The 17,991-nt window shown below is 42.2% G+C and overlaps 1 protein-coding gene across 2 annotated transcripts; it reads right to left on the bottom strand.

The window, feature by feature from the left end:
- Nucleotides 1-3,813: 3,813 nt before the first annotated feature.
- PTGER4 (prostaglandin E receptor 4) lies at nucleotides 3,814-17,932 on the bottom strand. 2 transcript variants are annotated; one of them, XM_019930104.3, is made up of 3 exons: nucleotides 17,374-17,932; nucleotides 16,005-16,920; nucleotides 3,814-5,764 (listed from the first exon to the last, which is right to left on the bottom strand). In XM_019930104.3, exons 2-3 carry the CDS (start codon nucleotides 16,872-16,874, stop codon nucleotides 5,174-5,176), a joined length of 1,461 nt encoding a protein of 486 aa, XP_019785663.2. In that variant the 5' UTR covers nucleotides 16,875-16,920; nucleotides 17,374-17,932; the 3' UTR covers nucleotides 3,814-5,173. The 2 variants fall into 2 exon arrangements, with proteins under 2 accessions (XP_019785663.2, XP_019785662.2); XM_019930103.3 differs by having other exon boundaries at nucleotides 17,486-17,931.
- Between the last annotated feature and the right edge of the window lie 59 nt (nucleotides 17,933-17,991).

Here is a 17,991-nt window from a genome sequence, read left to right as displayed (position 1 = left end):
AACTCAAGAAAGAGAAATATTTACCCAGTTGTTCAGATTTTAGTGTATGGACTTGCTGTGGTTGAAAGTTGTTAGGACACAGGTATGTCTGGTGTGCTCCTCTGTCCTCCTCTTCTGTGGTGTGGAATGGGGTGGATGACCTGGGAGGGTAAATAAATATAAGGTTGTGAGTGAATGGTAGAGATGCTGATATTGATACAAAGACAAGGAGCCCAACTATCTTTCTCTCTTCTTTTCTTCCAAAGCACTTCCAGCCTAGGGCTACAGCCCCATGTGTGGCCTAGGGCAGCTCAGGCTAAACAATAGGGTCGAATGTGCTCTTGAGCTGAGTCTATTTTTCTCTGGTTCCACTTCTGGCGTACCTTGAGAGCAATCATAAGATCACACTTGCAGCATCTTAGACTCAGGCTCTGTGGTGGTAGGAAGGGCATGAGGTGGGGGAGCAGTGAAAAGAGAGCAAACTTCATGGCTTGTTTTGTTCTGAAACTATGACAAGTAGTTTAGGAAAAATGACTGTTTCATGTAATGCAGATATTTCTGCATTAAAGTCTAAGGCCAAAGGCATAGCTAACAGTGAATACTACTGTGCCTTGATTTTTCCATGGCCCTTTGTGTTTGTGGCTCCAGTAAGAAACTTGTGCAGAGGGTTGGCTGTACTTTGAGAAAAGACTCTTGCATTCCATGGTGTTCTAGTCAAAGTACCACTTTAATAGCTGTACCAATATCACAATCTTTTCTAATACACTTGACCTGGTTGGTTAGATTATGAGATTGTCTTAAAGATTATGAGATGGTGTTAAAATTATCTTCCTGTCTGCTATATCCTACTGGGACCAGGTAGGATTTAATACTAGCCAGTTAGATAATCAAAACTGTCCTGCATAGAAAGTTTGACACTCTAAATGATCAGAAACAAGTTTCCCACAACAAAAAAACTGTCTTTGCATAACATAGTTGGTAAGTCTTATAAGTAAATGTGGAATGGATGACGAACAATGCTGAAGTTTTTCTTCCTTTGGTTCTTTTTAGAATAAGCCAGACTCAACAATAAAAAGACAGTGTATGGACTGAATTGTATCCCCCTGAAATTCACATGGTGAAGCCCTAAAACCCCCAGTGTGACTGTATTTGGAGATAGGGCCTTTAAGGAGGTAATTAAGTTAAATGAAGTCATAGGGTGGGCCTTAATCCAATGTGACCCGTGTCCTTTTTTTTTTTTTTTTAAATAAATTATTTATTTATTTATGGCTGCATTGGGTTTTCATTGCTGTGCGCGGACTTTCTCTAGTTGCGGCGAGCGGGGGCTGCTCTTCGTTGAGGTGTGTGGGCTTCTCATTGCGGTGGCTTCTCTTGTTGAGGAGCACAGGCTCTATACATGCGGGCTTCAGTAGTTGTGGCTTATGGGCTCTAGAGCGCAGGGTCAGTAGTTGTGGCACACAGGCTTAGTTGCTCCACGGCATGTGGGATCTTCCCGGCCCAGGGCTCAAACCTGTGTCCCCTGCATTGGCAGGTGGATTCTTAGCCACTGCGCCACCAGGGAAGCCCCTGACTGGTGTCCTCTTAAAGAGATACCAGGGATGCATGTGTACAGAGAAGGCCACGTGGCAAGACAGCAATAAGGCAACCATCACAAGCCAAGGAGAGAGGCCTTGGGAGAAACCAAATCTGCCAGTGCCTTTATCTTGGACCTTCAACCTCCAGGACTGTGAGAAAATAAATTTCTGTTGTTGAAGACAACCAGTCTATGGTACTTTGTTATGGCAGCCCTAGCAAACTAATACAGACATATTATCCAATTTAAAAATGCACAAATGATTTGAATGGGCATTTCTCCAGAGAAGATATACAAATGGCCAGTATGCATACGAAAAGATTCTCAACATTGGGACTTCCCTGGTGGTACAGTGGTTAAGAATCTGCCTGCCAGTGCAGGGGACACAGGTTTGAGCCCTGGTCTGGGAAGATCCCAGATGCCACAGAGCAACTAAACCCATGCGCCACAACTAGTGAGCCTGTGCTCTAGAGCCCGTGAGCCACAACTACTGAGCCCACATGCCACAACTACTGAAACCCGTGCACCTAGAGCCTGTGCTCCGCAACAAGAGAAACCACCACAATGAGAAGCCCACGTGCAGCAACGGAGACCCAACGCAGCCAAAAATAATTTAAAAAAAAAATATATATATATAAAATTACCATTTAAAAAAATTATAAAAAAGATTCTCAACATCATTTGTCACTAGGGAAATGCAAATCAAAACCACAGTGAGACACCACTTCATACCCATTAGGATGACCGTAATAATTTAAAAAGACAATAACATGTATTGATGAGGATGTGAAGAACTTGAAACGCTTGTACGTTGCTGGTGGGAATGTAAAATGGTGCAGTCACTTGGAAAAACATTTGGCAGTTCCTCAAAAAGTTAAATATATACTTAATAAATGACCCAGCAGTTTCACTCCCAGGTATATAGAGAATTGAAAACAATATGTTCCCACAAATACTTGTACACAACTGTGGCTATCAGCGGTATTAATAACAGCCAAATAATGGGATCAACCCAAATGCTCATCAACTGATGCATGGATAAACAAAATGTGGTATATTCACACAATGAAATATTATTCAGCCATAAATCAGGAATGAAGTACTGATTCATGCTGCAACATGGATGAACTTTGAAAATATTATGCAGACAGTAAAGGCCACATATTGTATGATTACATTTATGTCCAGAATGGGCAAATCCATAGAGATACAGTGGTTGCCAGGGTCTAGGGGGAAAGGTGAATTGGGAGTGACTGCAAATGGGTATATGGTTTCTTTTGGGGATGATGAATATGTTCTGGAATTAGGAGTAATGGTTGCACTCTATGAATATGCTACAATACTTTACAAGGCAAATTTTATTATATGTGTTTTATTCCAATTAAAAAAAAGAATAAGCCAGAATCAGCATTCGGGTGGTGAACCTGAAGTAAAGGATGAGTGAGATTATGCCTTATTAGTAATGCTGACTTCTGAATGAGGCTTTGTTTTTCCTCCGTGAACATGGGTGATGAATATATATATTCATTTATACGTAAATTTAGATGTTGTCTCATTGTCCATATACATGGAAGAAAAACAAAAGCTTCTCTCACAGGTAAAATATTCTCTGAAAACATTGTTTCCTATTCATTGGTTAGCACGGTAAAGTAGAAAGAGCCAGATCTCCTTTTCCCTCAGCCGGAAATCACTAAGCCATCAGGACTGTGAAGATGACAGTCTAGCTTTTCTGATATCATCCAAAAATCTCTCTAAAAAAAAAATCGCAAAAAAAAAAAATCATAACCTCACTCCTGGGGATTGCTACTCAGTGTGTTCTAATACTGGCAGCATCAGCATCACCTAGGATATACCCCAGACCTACTGAATCAGAAACTTCGTGTTTTCACAAGACTTGCAGATGACTGTGATGCATGCTAAAGCTTGAAAAGCACTGATCTAGAGAATTAACAAGTAGGAAGGGTCACAAGTTTATGCTAATTTTTTAATATTAAATATTTGGATACTTCACATGTAGCAAGTTAAGCATAATACTGTCTCCCGTACTATCCATACAGACTGGTAATTTTGAGTACACTTCGCACCCAGATCTTGGTTTCTAAATGCCCGTCTTCACTAAGTGGATCCAAGGCTCTGTGCTATTCTTGTAACTTTACCTTCGACATTATTTTAAAATAAAAAATTTTAAATATTTCAATTAAAAAAGATGAAAGATGACCTGAAACAAACACACAAAAATCACACAAGTTTTCCAAAACTGATGATATGGAACTCAGACTGAGTGTATTTATTTATTATAATCTCCAAAATAATTTCAGTTGGTACAACTGCTTAAAACCACATCACTATCAGGCTCAATTTAATTACAACCAAGCAATTCACAAAAACACTTTAAGCAACAAAACATGCTTAATATTTCTTTGAGAAAGTCCTTCAAATATGTGTACAGCATTACTGGGCGTTAACACAAAACTTTTAAAAGATGACCCTTACATGCCCAATTTCTGTACCCCTTCTGTTGTGACATCTGTGAAAGGCTAATTTAACCAATCCTTCCACGCCTCCAAGTAAAGCCCTTCATGGTGCAATCTGCCTTTCTCTTAAATTTTAAAGAATATTCTAGATCATTCCTTAGGAAAGTAAAACTATGCACAATTCTGGGGGGGAAACAAGCTGCTTAGACTTTTTATTTTTATATTATACACTTCAATTATGGGTTACTTATTAAACACTTTTTAAAATTTATGTTACATTTTAAAAAGTACCAGCTAGAGAAGACAGAAGTACAAAATATTTATCAGCATATTAGTTTCTCCTGAAATCACAGTTTTCTGGATAAATGCATGCAGCATCACTAAATGTTTTTTACTATGTATTACACATAGCTTAGAAAGAACTTTAATATTTTGGCCTGTAATTTTCGTGTCTTCAATAGTATTTTGCTTTATTCCTTTAATAGTGCTAAACTCTTTCTTTTAAAAATTTATCTTTTTTATAGATACGACTCTCACTGTGCATTTTCAACACCATAGCCTGAACTTGGTTATGAAAAATATCTAACATCTGCAACTTCAGCTGGTTATACTAGGGGAGAGGGGTTACCATAATTTTATTATACCTTGTATTAACAATAAACCTTCTCACAGAGAAGACGATACTTTAAATACTTTAAATCATATTTACAACAATAAAATTCACATTTCATGCTTTAGTGAGACACGTAAATCATCCATAAGATAGTCCTCCTAGTTTATTGGAATAGAGCCCTTCTGTACCTGGCCTTCTGCTGTGTGCCAGATATAAAGCTCTTGATGTTATGAAAATAGCAAACTTATGCCATCCTCCTATCAAGTAGAAAAACTGAGGGTACATCTTCCCAGCCATCAAGTTGTAACCGAAATCCTGTATCATAGCGAGATGGCAACCAATGTGCTTCAGACCTCGGGACCCATAGGAATCAACTTGATTGTTTGAAAAGTGCCCAAAAGCCAGGATATTCGCTAATGTGCATTGTAGAATGAAGAGGGCCCTTCTGAGCACGGCTAAACAGTTCATTTATGTGTCTATTGCCCAGGATCTTAGAAGCTTCCAGAAATAGTGCTGTATTTCTTTCCTTCACTACTATATACATTTTTCTGATAAGTTCAGTGTTTCATTGGGAAATGTGACTTGCAGGGAGCTCCCCTTTGGGGCAGGTCCAGCCCTGCCACTCCCACCAACCTCGTCCACCAGTAAGACACTCTCCGAGTCCTGCCCCTGTGAGGAGTCTGAGGTTTCTGATATTCGCAGAGTCCTAAGTGATGTGCTGTCTGTTTGGGTCAGGCCCATGCCAGGCACACCCGGAAGCAAATTCCTGCCTCCAAGGCTATTTTCACTGAGGTCTGGCATGTAAAGGAGGGTCTGAGACGTGCTGCTGACCTCCTTCAGCTCCCGGGAGAAAAAGGAGCGAGAGTGGCTGGACATGGCAGAGGATGTCCTTCTACTGTCTGAGCAGTGCTGCCCCGAACGCTCTCTGCGCGAACCCCCGATGCGGCAGAAGAGGCATTTGATCTTCTCTATCGCTTTACTGAGCACTGTCTTCCGCAGGAGGATGTATATCCAGGGATCCAGGATGGGGTTCACAGCAGCAATTCGGATGGCCTGCAAATCTGGGTTTTTGCTGATCACTCGCTCCAAATTTGGCTGATATAACTGGTTGACGAACACCCGCACCTGTGTGAATGAGATGCCCACATTTTAGTGGTTATCATTAAGCAACTGGGAGAAACATTTTTATGCAACGTCTAACTTAGTAACATTAGGTAGCTGCCCTCTTTTCTGTTAATAAGTGCCAGGAAAAGAGCAGCATACACAATTAGCTTCAGAAGAACCACCGATTAACATTTATGTTTCAAGTCAGTGTAACTTTAGTATATTTGTAACTACCTTATGAATATCTTCCCAAGATCAAAGAGGGTATAAAAGAATGTAATGTGTATACAGGTAACATATGCATGAGGTTCCCTGGAGAAGAATTTTATTAACTTCATTTCTGTGAGTGCTTTCAAGTTTTTGTAATTCTAATGAAGTATCTTTTTTTCCCCAATAGGCACTCATTTCCTTTATGCCAGTTGGCTTTGTATATATTTAAATGAAACTTATTTTGGAAGTCAGCTAATCATCTAATCACAGAAAAGCCCAGAAATTTATTTTAGGATCTAGAAAGAATAGCCTGGAAACTTTTAAAACAATATCTGAATCTAGTATCATCTAGAATGACCAGAGAATAGTTTTTATTTTCTCTATATGAATCTGTGCCCCGGTTATAATAATCATCTAGTGTTATCAACTCTTCCTTCAAAAATCTTTTCTATAAGCTAACTATATGTCAATAAATAAATAAATACAATAAATGAAAAGAAGAAAAAAAGAAAACCTTTCCCCTTTTTTCCCTCTAACTGCATTCCTCACCTGGGTAACTGTATCAACCACCAAACTAGCTTTCCCACCTCCGATTTCTGTTCTTTCCAATCCATCCTCCAAACTACCACCAGGAGGTTATTTTTAAAATGCAGATCTGATTATGCTACTTGGCTGCTAAGCCTTCACTGGCTCCCTGCTGCCTGGGAACTATAGTTTTGCTCAACAACTGCCACTCAGGGAATCCATCCCTCCTTTGTGTCTCTGGAGCATTTGAGCCAGTAAACAGCCCAGAGCACTCTGGACAGCCCAACAGGGATGACAACTCATTCTAGTGCAGTTTGAGCTATTCAAGGGAAGGGGCACGCTGCCAGCCCAGCACAGGCCGGGATGGCATGAATGAAGTAAACACAAGGAGACCCTAACAACCTTTTTGCTGTTGTGGAGTCTTATTTTTGACAGTTAAACGTTTTTGCTCTTACCGTAATCACTTATTTACTCATATTCTTTCATGCATTTAATCATTTAATAGTAAGCCTTTATCGTGTGTTAGGCGTTGTGATGGGTTCTGGGCACAAAAAGTTGCATTAAAGACCCAACAACACTTGAAGGCAGAGAGTAACCTCCAGCGTGCAAAGCAGGAAGGTAGATCAACTATTGCTGGGGATAAATGATGAGAAGCATTTACAGGGGCCACAGCTAACCCAGACCTGGAGGGGAGGGCATCAGAAGATGCTTCCTGTGGGAGAGGAGCTTGGACTGAGTTTTGATGGATGAGTGGGAGTTTGCTGAATTTAGAAGGAAGGACATAGCATTTTATTTTATTTATTTTTGGCTGCGTTGGGTCTCCGTTGCTGCGCACGGGCTTTCTCTAGTTGCAGCAAGCAGGAGCTACTCTTCCGCTGCGGTGCGCAGGCTTCTCGTTGTGGTGGCTTCTCTTGTTGCGGAGCACGGGCTCTAGGCGCGCCCGCTTCAGTAGTTGTGGCACATGGGCTCAGTAGTTGTGGCTCGCATGCTCTAGAGCACAGGCTCAGTAGTTGTGGCGCATGGGCTTAGTTGCTCTGTGGCATGTGGGATCTTCCTGGACCAGGGCTTGAACCCATGTCCCCTGCATTGGCAGGTGGATTCTCAGCCACTGCACCACCAGGGAAGCCCAGACATTGCATATAGAATTACTCTATTTAAAATGCCAAGTCATGGAAGAATGAAATGATATGCCAACTTCTGGGAACTTCAGATGACTCAATGAAAAGAGTATGAATTTGTATAAACTGAAGGAAGACTATCATTTTATTCCTTAGAGGTAAAAGCACTTGTTAGTTTTTACTCTTTTTAAAAAATTGAAGTATAGCTGATGTACAATGTTATGTAAATTACAGGTGTACAATACAGTGATTCACAATTTTTAAAGGTTATACTCCATTTATAGTTATTATACAATATTGGCTGTATTCCCTGTGTTGTACAATATATTCTTGTACCTTATTTAATACCTAATAGCTTGTACCTCTTAATCCCCTACCCCTTTGTTGCCCCTCCCCCTTCCCTCTCCCCACTAGTAACCACTAGTTTGTTCTCTATATCTGTGAGTCTGCTTCAAAAAAGTACTTGTTAAATGTACACTTTCACATTTACTCCTGAAGAGCAGATCTTAGAAGTTCTCATCATAGGAAAAACGTCTTGTAATTATGTGTGGGGATAGATGTTAATTAGACTTATTGTGGTGATTATTTTGTAAGATATAAAAATATTGAATCCTTATTCTGTGCACCTGAAACAAATATATATCAATTATATCTCAATAAATAAATATATGTGTGTGTGTGTATATATATATAAATTCAAAAAACCCCAGAATTTTTCTCTTAAAGGATGATGATGATGATGATGTCTGGGTCTTACTTTTAATTCCACCAGGATCCTTTATATAAAAATCTCATTGTAATTCATATAAAAATAGTGGTTTTAAGATAACTGCCGTCTGTCTTTAGTAATTATTTGATAATTATTATTGCCTTCAGTAATTATTTAAGGTTAGGGAGAAGTAAGAAGTGAGTCTCACAGCCAAGGAGGATGCATTAAAAACCATAAAAAGAAGAAAGAACTCATAAAAACATAGCTGGAGCCATTTAATTAGGGACAAATATCTCTAACTTTAATAAGAGTTGATGACATTGCCACTTTGCCATACAGTATAATAATTAATGTTCATGGTGTATGAGTCACTAAGAAAGAATAGGGATATTTTAGAGATTTATAACAAATTGGATAAAAGTGTCTAAAATGTGTAAATAAATTTCATTAATCTGCAAAACTCAACTTATATGAAACTTATTTCTAGATGATGCTATAGATCAGTGAGGTGTAACTGCATTTCTGTTTCTTCCTACACTGGAGTTTAGACCTCAATCAACCACAGGCTTATAATCCTTTATCAAGAAGTTGTTATTGTTTTGTTATTCATTTGTTTTGTTTTGTTTTTGGTTGTAAAACCTGAACTGACTAGACCATGAAGTGATTTATAATTTTATTTATTCTACTTAATGTGAATATTCCTATGTTTTGCTCCAGAGGTCCTGTTCCAGTTCTGATGGGGATATTACATTTTATACATTTATACATTTAGTATATTACTAAATTACTCTTCTAAAAGCCAAGAAGTTCTGAATTTAAAACACATCTGGTGCTAAATGTTTTGAATAAGCAATAGCAGTCCTGCAAATCTCATAGAATAATGCGGTCACATGGCTCTAAGATGAAATTATTACCTTGATCTCTGGAAGACAGCTAAATAAAAACTGAACTAGAATGAACAGCAGTATATGATGACTACTCTTAAAATATTAGAAACCATGTTTGGTTAAATACTATCAAGACAAAGGATGACTGATTTTCTATCCTTTCAAAAACCAGTGAAACAAAGCATCTTGGTTTCCTCCCACCATACTCTTTATTGAGGTTCTCAGCTGCGCCTGGGCATCGAGATTCCCTCAGGTCTACGGACCTTTTCTCAGATGAAGTGTTACAGAAACCTGGACGTTTTGAGAATCTTATTTAGATCCCCCACCCTGTTGGTGGGCGATTTTGGTCTGGGGCTCAGGTCTCCAGATGACTTCCATGTTGCTTTTTCTGCTTTAAGGCCGGCTGGCCTTCTGTTTAAGAATTATTTCCTGACAAGGGAATTATTGGTAAAAAGCATGAGATCTATATTTTACTCTCACACAGTAGGTTCCTAAGGGTAAAAGAAAGGATAGATTTAAATCTGTTAGTATCAGGCCCTCCCTGGTGTATAGTAGCCTCTAGTGAAAAATCTAAGGCAGGATTTGTGCGAATTTGAGACTTCCAACCTCTAGGTGGCAGTGTTGCTCCACTTGGGAGTTTGTGGTCCCACAGGCCGCTTAAGAAGCGTTTTGCAGGCTTCCCTTCCCGCAGTGGTTGAGAATCTGCCTGCCAATGCAAGGGAACACAGGGGTTCGAGCCCTGGTCTGGGAAGATCACACATGCCGTGGAGCAACTAGGCCCGTGAGCCACAACTACTGAGCCTGCGCGTCTGGAGCCTGTGCTCCGCAACAAGAGAGGCCGCGATAGTGAGAGGCCTGCGCACCGCGATGAAGAGTGGCCCCTGCTTGCTGCAACTAGAGAAAGCCCTCGCACAGAAACGAAGACCCAACACAGCCAAAAACAAATAAATTAATTTAAAGAAAAAGAAGTATTTTGCCCAGCCACCTCCAAGACCCTCTTTCAGAACAGAATCTTGGTTAATTCTAAACTTTGCATTTCTCAAATTTTTTTTTTCAAATTTTTAACATAGAAATGTTTTGTTGCCAGTTGTTTCTCCCACCGCTTCCTTACTACTGAAAGGAGGAAGAATTTTGAACAGCTGAAATGGATATAGAAGGAATGAAATTTGTAGCTATTTAAGGGAATGTAATATTAGGAGTTACCATTCAATTTTTAAATTCCCATGACCTTTCAGAAAAGTCAGAGTGCTGTAAAAAAAAATTAATAATGGACTTACATAATCAAAGGTGACGAGAGGCAAGGAAAGAATCATCTTTGTGGCTCACTTCATATTCAGCAGTAATTAATTCTGACTACTGTTAAGGGAATGAAAGAGCCTTATTTCAGAGTTCCGTGGTGGGGGGGCCGGTGCTTACAATTTATACAAGCTACTGAACCTGGTCATTTAATGTCTTCTCAGGAAAGGAGACCTCACGGGGTAGCATAAACGTGAGTTTGAAAAGCAACATTCCAAATTCGGGTAAAAACATTCTCAAAAGTTGGTCAAATCATTGGAAAAAAATCAAGATGAAAGAGTTTTCCTTTGCAGCATGTTCTCAATGGAGACTGACTTTAAGCAGAGAAAAAGAAGGCAAAAAAGGACAACATGCCCACGTACTTCATAAGGTTTGAAAAAAACACAGCCATCTCTGCCTCACTTTAAAGGCTACTTGATTTGCTCTGCTGAAAAGGGGGAAACCCCAGATTAAGATGGGACCATCCACAGCAGGACTTCAGTGTCATGTAGGGAGGGGAAAGCACTTTTCTGCAATTCTTGTCCAATGGGCTCTTGTTACACAAATAAACATGTTCAGGCAGTTTTCAGTTTTGGAAGAGTGTGCTGCTGAGAAAACTGAACCTCTGAGTCGGAGGTGGGCGGGGGAACACCTTAAAAGAATTCACTGAATACAAACAACACATACAGTCTCTTGCAATTTTAAAAGTTAGTCTACTTTTCAGTAGCTGCAGATTTGCGCCTATGGCCTCTTGTTAAAATTGGCATACACGACAATATTCTAAACTTCTCAAAGATGACTAGACATTAGGATTCAGGAGCATTGGAACATAACTTGGAGAAAAGATGATAAATTCAAAATTAGATGTGATGACAGGAAAGCTATAAGGGAGGCTACATGTTGTAAAGATAAATGCTGGCCCTGCTCCATAAAGAATTTATGAGCAAATTATGAAAGGGCTTAGTACAAGTATGTGGAGGCTTGGCCACTGTGGAATATACCAATAATTTTTAAACCACAGCTTAGAGGTAGCTTTGGGGTATATAGTTAATGACACGGTATCAAAAACACACACTTCCTGTTTAAGAATTAACTTGTTGGTGGGGAATGTCTAATTGAAAAAGAATGTTGAAATTTTGATTAGACTGATTTGGTAGTTGACTGTCGAGGTAGAAATGTTTTCCAACAAATGACAAGAACCTGTAACTGGATTTGTGTGCGTGTGCTCCTTGTTCTGTTCTGAGCACATAAAAGGAGTGCTCTGTGTGTGCTCAGTTATCTAACTGCCCTGTGAAGAGTCCAAAATTGACACAGCTGTTACTAGAAATGCTTACCTTTTTTTTTTTTAATTTAGTGACAAAAAATATCTCTAAGTAAAGGAGAGTGGAGAGAGTGCTTGGCTGTGTGGTGGAGTGAGAGCTCTGTTCTCCTTCCCTCTGCCTCACTAACTGGCCATTTTAACTGCAGGCGAATTGCCTCGTCTCTATAGGTCAGGTCTGTACATTGAAAATTTATTTCTGCAGTGTTTGTTTTTTTAAACTCTAACTTTCAACATTCTAATAGGAACCTGCAAGAATCACTTCAGCTCTGGGGGAAAAATATCTTATTAGCAGATGTTCCATAACCAAGCCTTGATAGGTCAGCACAGCATGGCGAAAGGAACATTAGACTAGGACTCACCCACAGCCACCCAGGAAGTAGCATGATATAAGTCTTCATCTGCAGTTGAGGAATCCTAGAGCTTTTTTTAAGACTCAGATGAGATGCCGGGAAAACACCTTACTTTTACGTGCTGCTTTGCAGTCTTCAAGGTACTTACTACTGCTGGGTCTGCAATTTTATGTTATGGCTAAAAATCTGCTTTGGGGCATTGCTATTTTTTAATTTAGCCAAATATATTTGAAAACAATAATCAGATCCTTCAGGTTCTGCTGTAATCGTGCCTGGATTTATGGTATTCCTCGTGTACCTCTAGATGTGATTTTTACGCATCTGAAACCCCATCAGTTGTTTTAAGATTCCAATTTCAGTCTGCCTACAGTAAACAAAAATCTACACAGCTTTCCTCTGCTCTAATAAACCTTTACTGATCAGATGCAGATGAAGTCTTTATGCAGACAACTAGTTTATAGTAAGGAAACAAATAAACACTCACAGGAAGCTATTTTCCTGAAGACCTAAGTTTCACCTGTCCCAGGCAGAAGATGAATCAAATTGGCCATTCTGCCCTTAACAGAGATGAATGCTTGCTACTTCAAAGTAAGAAGAAAATAAAAGAAACGAGTAAGCAATAAATACTGCCATGGCTTGCCTGTGCATGGGGGGAAAATGCCTTTTCAAATCCTACAGTGTAACTGTTTAGCCCTGAGGCAAAAGATTGGATTATAATCATTATCGTAACATTAGTAACTGCAAAATTAGGCACCAGACGTTGATCCAGCTGCAGCATTTAACACCAGGACCTTAGGAGGCTGTCTCACATATTTCTAAAGAATTCAATCCCTTTTATTATCTTAAGCATAGATTCTTTCATTTCTTTAGCTTCTCTTGTATTTTAAAAACCAGAGCCTGGTTATAAATAGAATAGACAAAATGACAACCACCGCCTTCCCACAAAACCTTGTCATGTAATGTTCCCTGTCCATTGTATTTACATCTTTTCTGTTCATTGTTTATGACTCGCTTTAGAAAATTTTGCAACTTCAGCACAGTTCCTTATATATCCACAACTAATTTTCCAACCTTTCTCAAATTTCCATTCCAAGTTCTATTTATGCAACATATATATTTTGGATAACAAATTAAAATTTACTTTTGATCCTAAATTCAATACCAACTGCCCTCTAAGAGCCACTGTAGTTTTTCCTTCCCTGGTGTCCAAAAGATAAAAAATGTGGGTCCTTTGCAGTGACTGCTTGTTTTCCTTATATGTTGTGAGTCACGCTTTGCTAAACTGCACATAAACTGTATTTGCTCTATTATTTCCAAAGCATTTTAAATGTTTTGAAGGGTTTGATTTGCCTCAGATAGGATTAGTGACCAACTTTATTTGATAAAGTTAAAAGAGATGCTTCATTAGTTTCCTTGGAACTGAAGATAGATCTGACTATTTTAAATGTCAAAGTTCAGAAACTTTCAACTTAAATTACAATATGAATAAGAGAAACATGAAAAACAAGAAAGTTGTAAAAATAACCCAAGGAAGGTTACAGTTGTGGATGTTTCCCTTTTAATTCTTTCAGTAATTGCTAAACTGTGGCTGGGTGAGTAGTACAATGACACCGTTCTTATCATTAATTTACAATTAAATTGATTCTGAAATTAGATTTTAGTGGCCAAAACTAAAGGCTAAAAACTGAAGCTGCCATTACTTGTACGATTCCTTATTCCTTACAAAGGTATGTCCATGTGATTACTTCTCAGCTGAGCCATTGTCAATTTTCAGGGTAAAATGACTTAATATCTACTACTTGATACTGACTTTATATAGAGTATAGTCCCTGTTAGTTAAAATGTGGTTAATTTGCAAACCACAAATACAGCTCCTATAATTTCTTGCCTCTTACTTCTCAAATAATGTCAAAGGCTTTGTGATAAATGGCCCTGCACCATTGGGTCAGATCTGCTATTTCAGCTCATAAGAGGCTTGAAGAAAACAATTCATCTGTGACTGTGCGGTAATCAACAGCTTCACATGCTTATCTCCAACCAAAACACATTTTAAAAGTATGTGCATGTCGCTAAGCTTCTGGCTCTAATTTGTCAGTTCCTTCAAGTGCATGTTCTGCAAACAACAACAACTCACTTGGGCATTTACTGTTCTGTAAAACATAACACAGAGGCCACAGAAGGAAGCCCCAGCAGGAGCAGAGCTGTTTCTTCCAAAATCTCACTTTATTCTGAGTTGCCATTACAGACAGTAAAATATATTTATGTGGCTCGATCAATTCTGTAAATTATACTGGGTCCTGCAATGGTTTAAAGGCCCTTCTGGCCAATTATATTTACTTCTGTTTATACAAATTGGCAAGAAGCTACTGTATGCTGGCTCTCAGCCACTTCGAAGTTCCTTCCATTTACAGTCAATTTTACGAGAGATATAATATTTTTATATTAAAGATCCCCCGAACGGCATTAATAAGGGAAAAGAAGGAATAATAAGCTGTTACATTTATTTTCTTTTGCTCCCAGTCAGCATAAAAAAAAACCCAAACTTTTTTGAGTTGATAGTTTAGAATTTCCAGGAATGAGGTGTTTTGAGAGATGGAAAAACTCAGAACTAGTTGCTTTCAAGAGAAACTCTAGATACAGTCGTATGTGCATCTGCCCATGGGTTTCTAGTGCAAACAGAGGAGAACTAGGTAGGCTTTCAACCTTCCTGCTTATGACATTTTAAAACACTTTGAAAGTTAATCCAAAGGCAATTTAAAAGAAGGTGGTGTCCTGAAAATAAAGTGTACCAAAACTCAAATACACGCACTGCTGCGAAGGCCAACATTACAAGCGTTCTCGGAGGGAGACATGACGTAATAGAAGAGAGGCAGGGTTTGGAGTCAGAAGGGTCTGAGGTTCATTTCAAGCTGCACGGCTTTGGCTTGGCAATAAATAAGATGGCCATCTCTAAAATCCCATTTCTCTAGAAAGGCACTGTACCTCTCACAGCTGATGATTCGAATTCAATACCCCATGTACATCAGCCTGCCCTTAATATGCCCCCTGAGAAACCTTGCTTTCCTGGCCCCTAGAGAGAATGACGGAACCCGAGTCTGGACCATGCCTGTGTAGGGCCGCATGTGCACTGCGATGTGCTTCTCACCATGGTAAAGAGCAGGGAGTTCAGCTTGATAGACTAGCTCTGCTGGATTATTTTAAGCAAGTCACTCCCTGTGTAAAGTGAAGGAGTTAGACTAGACCAAAATGCATCCAATGTCCCTTCTAGCTCTAAAATTCTACATAAGCTACCAAAAAACCCGACATAAATAAAAACCCCACTATTGTAAGGAGTGTACACCAAAGAGATCACCACCTGATGTTTCGGATTCTGCCCTAGACAGTGCAGAGGACGGGGCTAAGTCACACTACAACGGTTTCCCCTCCGCATCTGACAGAGTGCGGCGGGTGTTCCCGGAAGGCTGAAGACCAGTGTCAGGCATCAAGGGGTAGGGGCTGTCCCGAGAGAGTGAGAGAGAGAGAGAGAGAGAGAGAGAGAGAGAGAGCGAGCGAGAGATTGAGAGTGAGTGAGTGAGAGAGAGAGAGAGAGAGAGAGAGAGAGAGAGAGAGAGAGAGAGAGAGAGAGAACCCGGGTTTCGGGGAAGGAAACGGCGATGTAGGGGAAAGGCACCTGCTGCATCTCTTTAGCGACGGGGCCTAAAAAGAGTTCGGGGCTGCTCTGAGAAGCAGACCGTGCAGATCCAGCCCCTACCTGGAGGAGACGCGTTGGTGGCCGAGGAATGAGAGGAAGAGGAGGGAGCGGGAGATGGAGGAGGGAGGTGGATGCAGGAAAAGGGCCGAGTGGAGCCCTGGCCCCAGCCACTCACCACAAGCGGGATGGAGCAGATCAGCACCACTAGGGAGGTGGCGATGAGTAAGATGACCATCTGGATCTCGGCGCCCGCGATGCGGCGGAAGCTCCGGCGGCGGCGAAAGTCGCTGAGGCGCGGCAGGGCGGGCGAGGCGGCGGCCGAGGAGCCCCGGCAGGCGGCCTGGACCACGGCGGCGGTCGCGTGGTGCTGCTCGGTGCCCAGCGAGGTGCGGCGCATGAACTGACGGTGCATGCGGAGCAGCGCGCCGCACACGAGCACGTTGCAGAGCACGGTGGCGAGAATGAGGAAGGAACTGAAGCCCGCGTACATGTAGGAGAAGGCGGCGTGCGCCGTCACATTGGTGGTCCAGTCGATGAAGCACCAGGTGTCCGGGTACTGCAGCCGCGAGCTGCCCAGGCCCATGTTGGGCAGCGCGCAGAAGAGCACGTTGGACGCGTAGACCGCGAAGAGCGTGAGGCCCGCCAGCCGCTTGTCCACGTAGTGGCTGTAGAAGTAGGCGTGGTTGATGGCCAGGTAGCGCTCGATACTCATGGCACAGATGATGCTGAGCCCCGACAGGCCGAAGAAGAGCAGGATGAAGGTGCTGTACTCGCACAGCGCGGGGCCCCCGGGCCACTGGCCCTTCATGTACGTGGCGATGGTCACCGGGCTCACCAGCAACGTGCCCAGCAGGTCGGTGACCGCCAGCCCGCATACCAATGTGTAGAAAGTCGTCTCCTTTTGCTCTTTGCGCGACTTGCACAGCACCACGATGGCCACCAGGTTGCCCACCACCCCGAATATGAACATAACCGCCGGGATGGTCACTGGGCTGTTCAGTCGGTCGGAGGCCAGGGCGGATGCATTGCTTCCAGGGGTGGCCATGGTGGTGGCCGGCGGTACACTGCCTTGGAGCGCGAGGCTGTGTCTGCTGTTGGTAGGAGAGAGACAAAGACGCGGTGAGCGGAAACTACCACTTGCAAAAAGGTGTCAGACCCGCGCCCAAGAGACAATATGCTGATGAGACCAGGGGAGCAACTCGATCCTACTTTGTGGATTGTAGCCACTTACCAACTGCGGCTACCGAAATCTCCAGGCTCCGGATACGTCCTGCCAGCAGCACCACTCTACTGGCATTAATATTTATACGTTAGTACTGCCATTCTCTCCTCCTCCAAGCCAACTCATCCACTGCCAAGATGAACAAGACTTATCTCAAGGGAAAAGTGTTTTGCTCGTTTTCCCGACAGATTCTGAGTCAATAAAAGTCTCACTGAAACCAGGTTACGGAAGATAATTTGGAGAGCGCGCTCTTCCCTCCCTGGCTCGGCTCAAGGGGCGCCCGCCCACCGCTCTCTGCCCAGTGCCTCCAACCCTATCTCACCTGTGGTAGCCGCGGAGGTGGCAGCCACGTAAGCCCCCAGGGTCAAGCCTCGGATATCCTGGACACGCCTTCACCCTGCCCTCAGCCTTGCCCCGCTCAGTGTGGAGCTTACCAAGCCTTTGCCTTCTCAGAGCCTGCTCTCGGTGGCTGCCAATTTTCCGGTACAGGGGTCAGAGCGGTCAGCTTTCAAAAACTTGGAGAACCAGAAGGACAGCGAAATGGGTCAGTGAAGCCTGATCTTGGATTTTTTTTTCTTTCTCCTTTCCTTCGTTTCTTCAAAGACGATCCAAGCTTTGCGAAGCCCGCGGGTCTCGTCCGCGGACGGACGGCGCTCAGGTGTACTGCCGCGCGCGCAGGTGGCACCGAGCCTCGATCCCCGGCTCGGGCCGCCTTCCTTCCCAGCCCAAGGCAGCGCGGGCGGCTACCGGGGCTGGCGGCTGCAGCTGAGGCCGCTTTTGGCGCCCTGGGGGCGGCTTGAGGTCCACTCGGCCTGAGGCTCTGACCTGGGGCCGTTCATCTTCCTCTCGCGCTGCCTGTTTGGAGCTCCGCTCTTGCCCTTCCAGCCTCTGTACAAACTTTTCTCCTGCTTCAAGTTTCCCTGGCGGAGGCGGGGCCACA

The sequence above is a fragment of the Tursiops truncatus genome, chromosome 3 (assembly GCF_011762595.2).
Source record: "Tursiops truncatus isolate mTurTru1 chromosome 3, mTurTru1.mat.Y, whole genome shotgun sequence".
NCBI classification, from domain to species: domain Eukaryota; kingdom Metazoa; phylum Chordata; class Mammalia; order Artiodactyla; family Delphinidae; genus Tursiops; species Tursiops truncatus.
This window is presented reverse-complemented; position numbering and strand designations above follow the sequence as displayed.

What these genes read in the sequence shown, in the direction of transcription:
- PTGER4 (XM_019930104.3), bottom strand. Translation starts at nt 16,874, where the DNA reads ATGGCCACCCCTGGAAGCAATGCATCCGCCCTGGCCTCCGACCGACTG. An exon ending in TCTGCTCCATCCCGCTTGTG is followed by an intron (nt 5,765 to 16,004) that starts GTGAGTGGCTGG and finishes TCATTCACACAG; the next exon opens with GTGCGGGTGTTCGTCAACCA.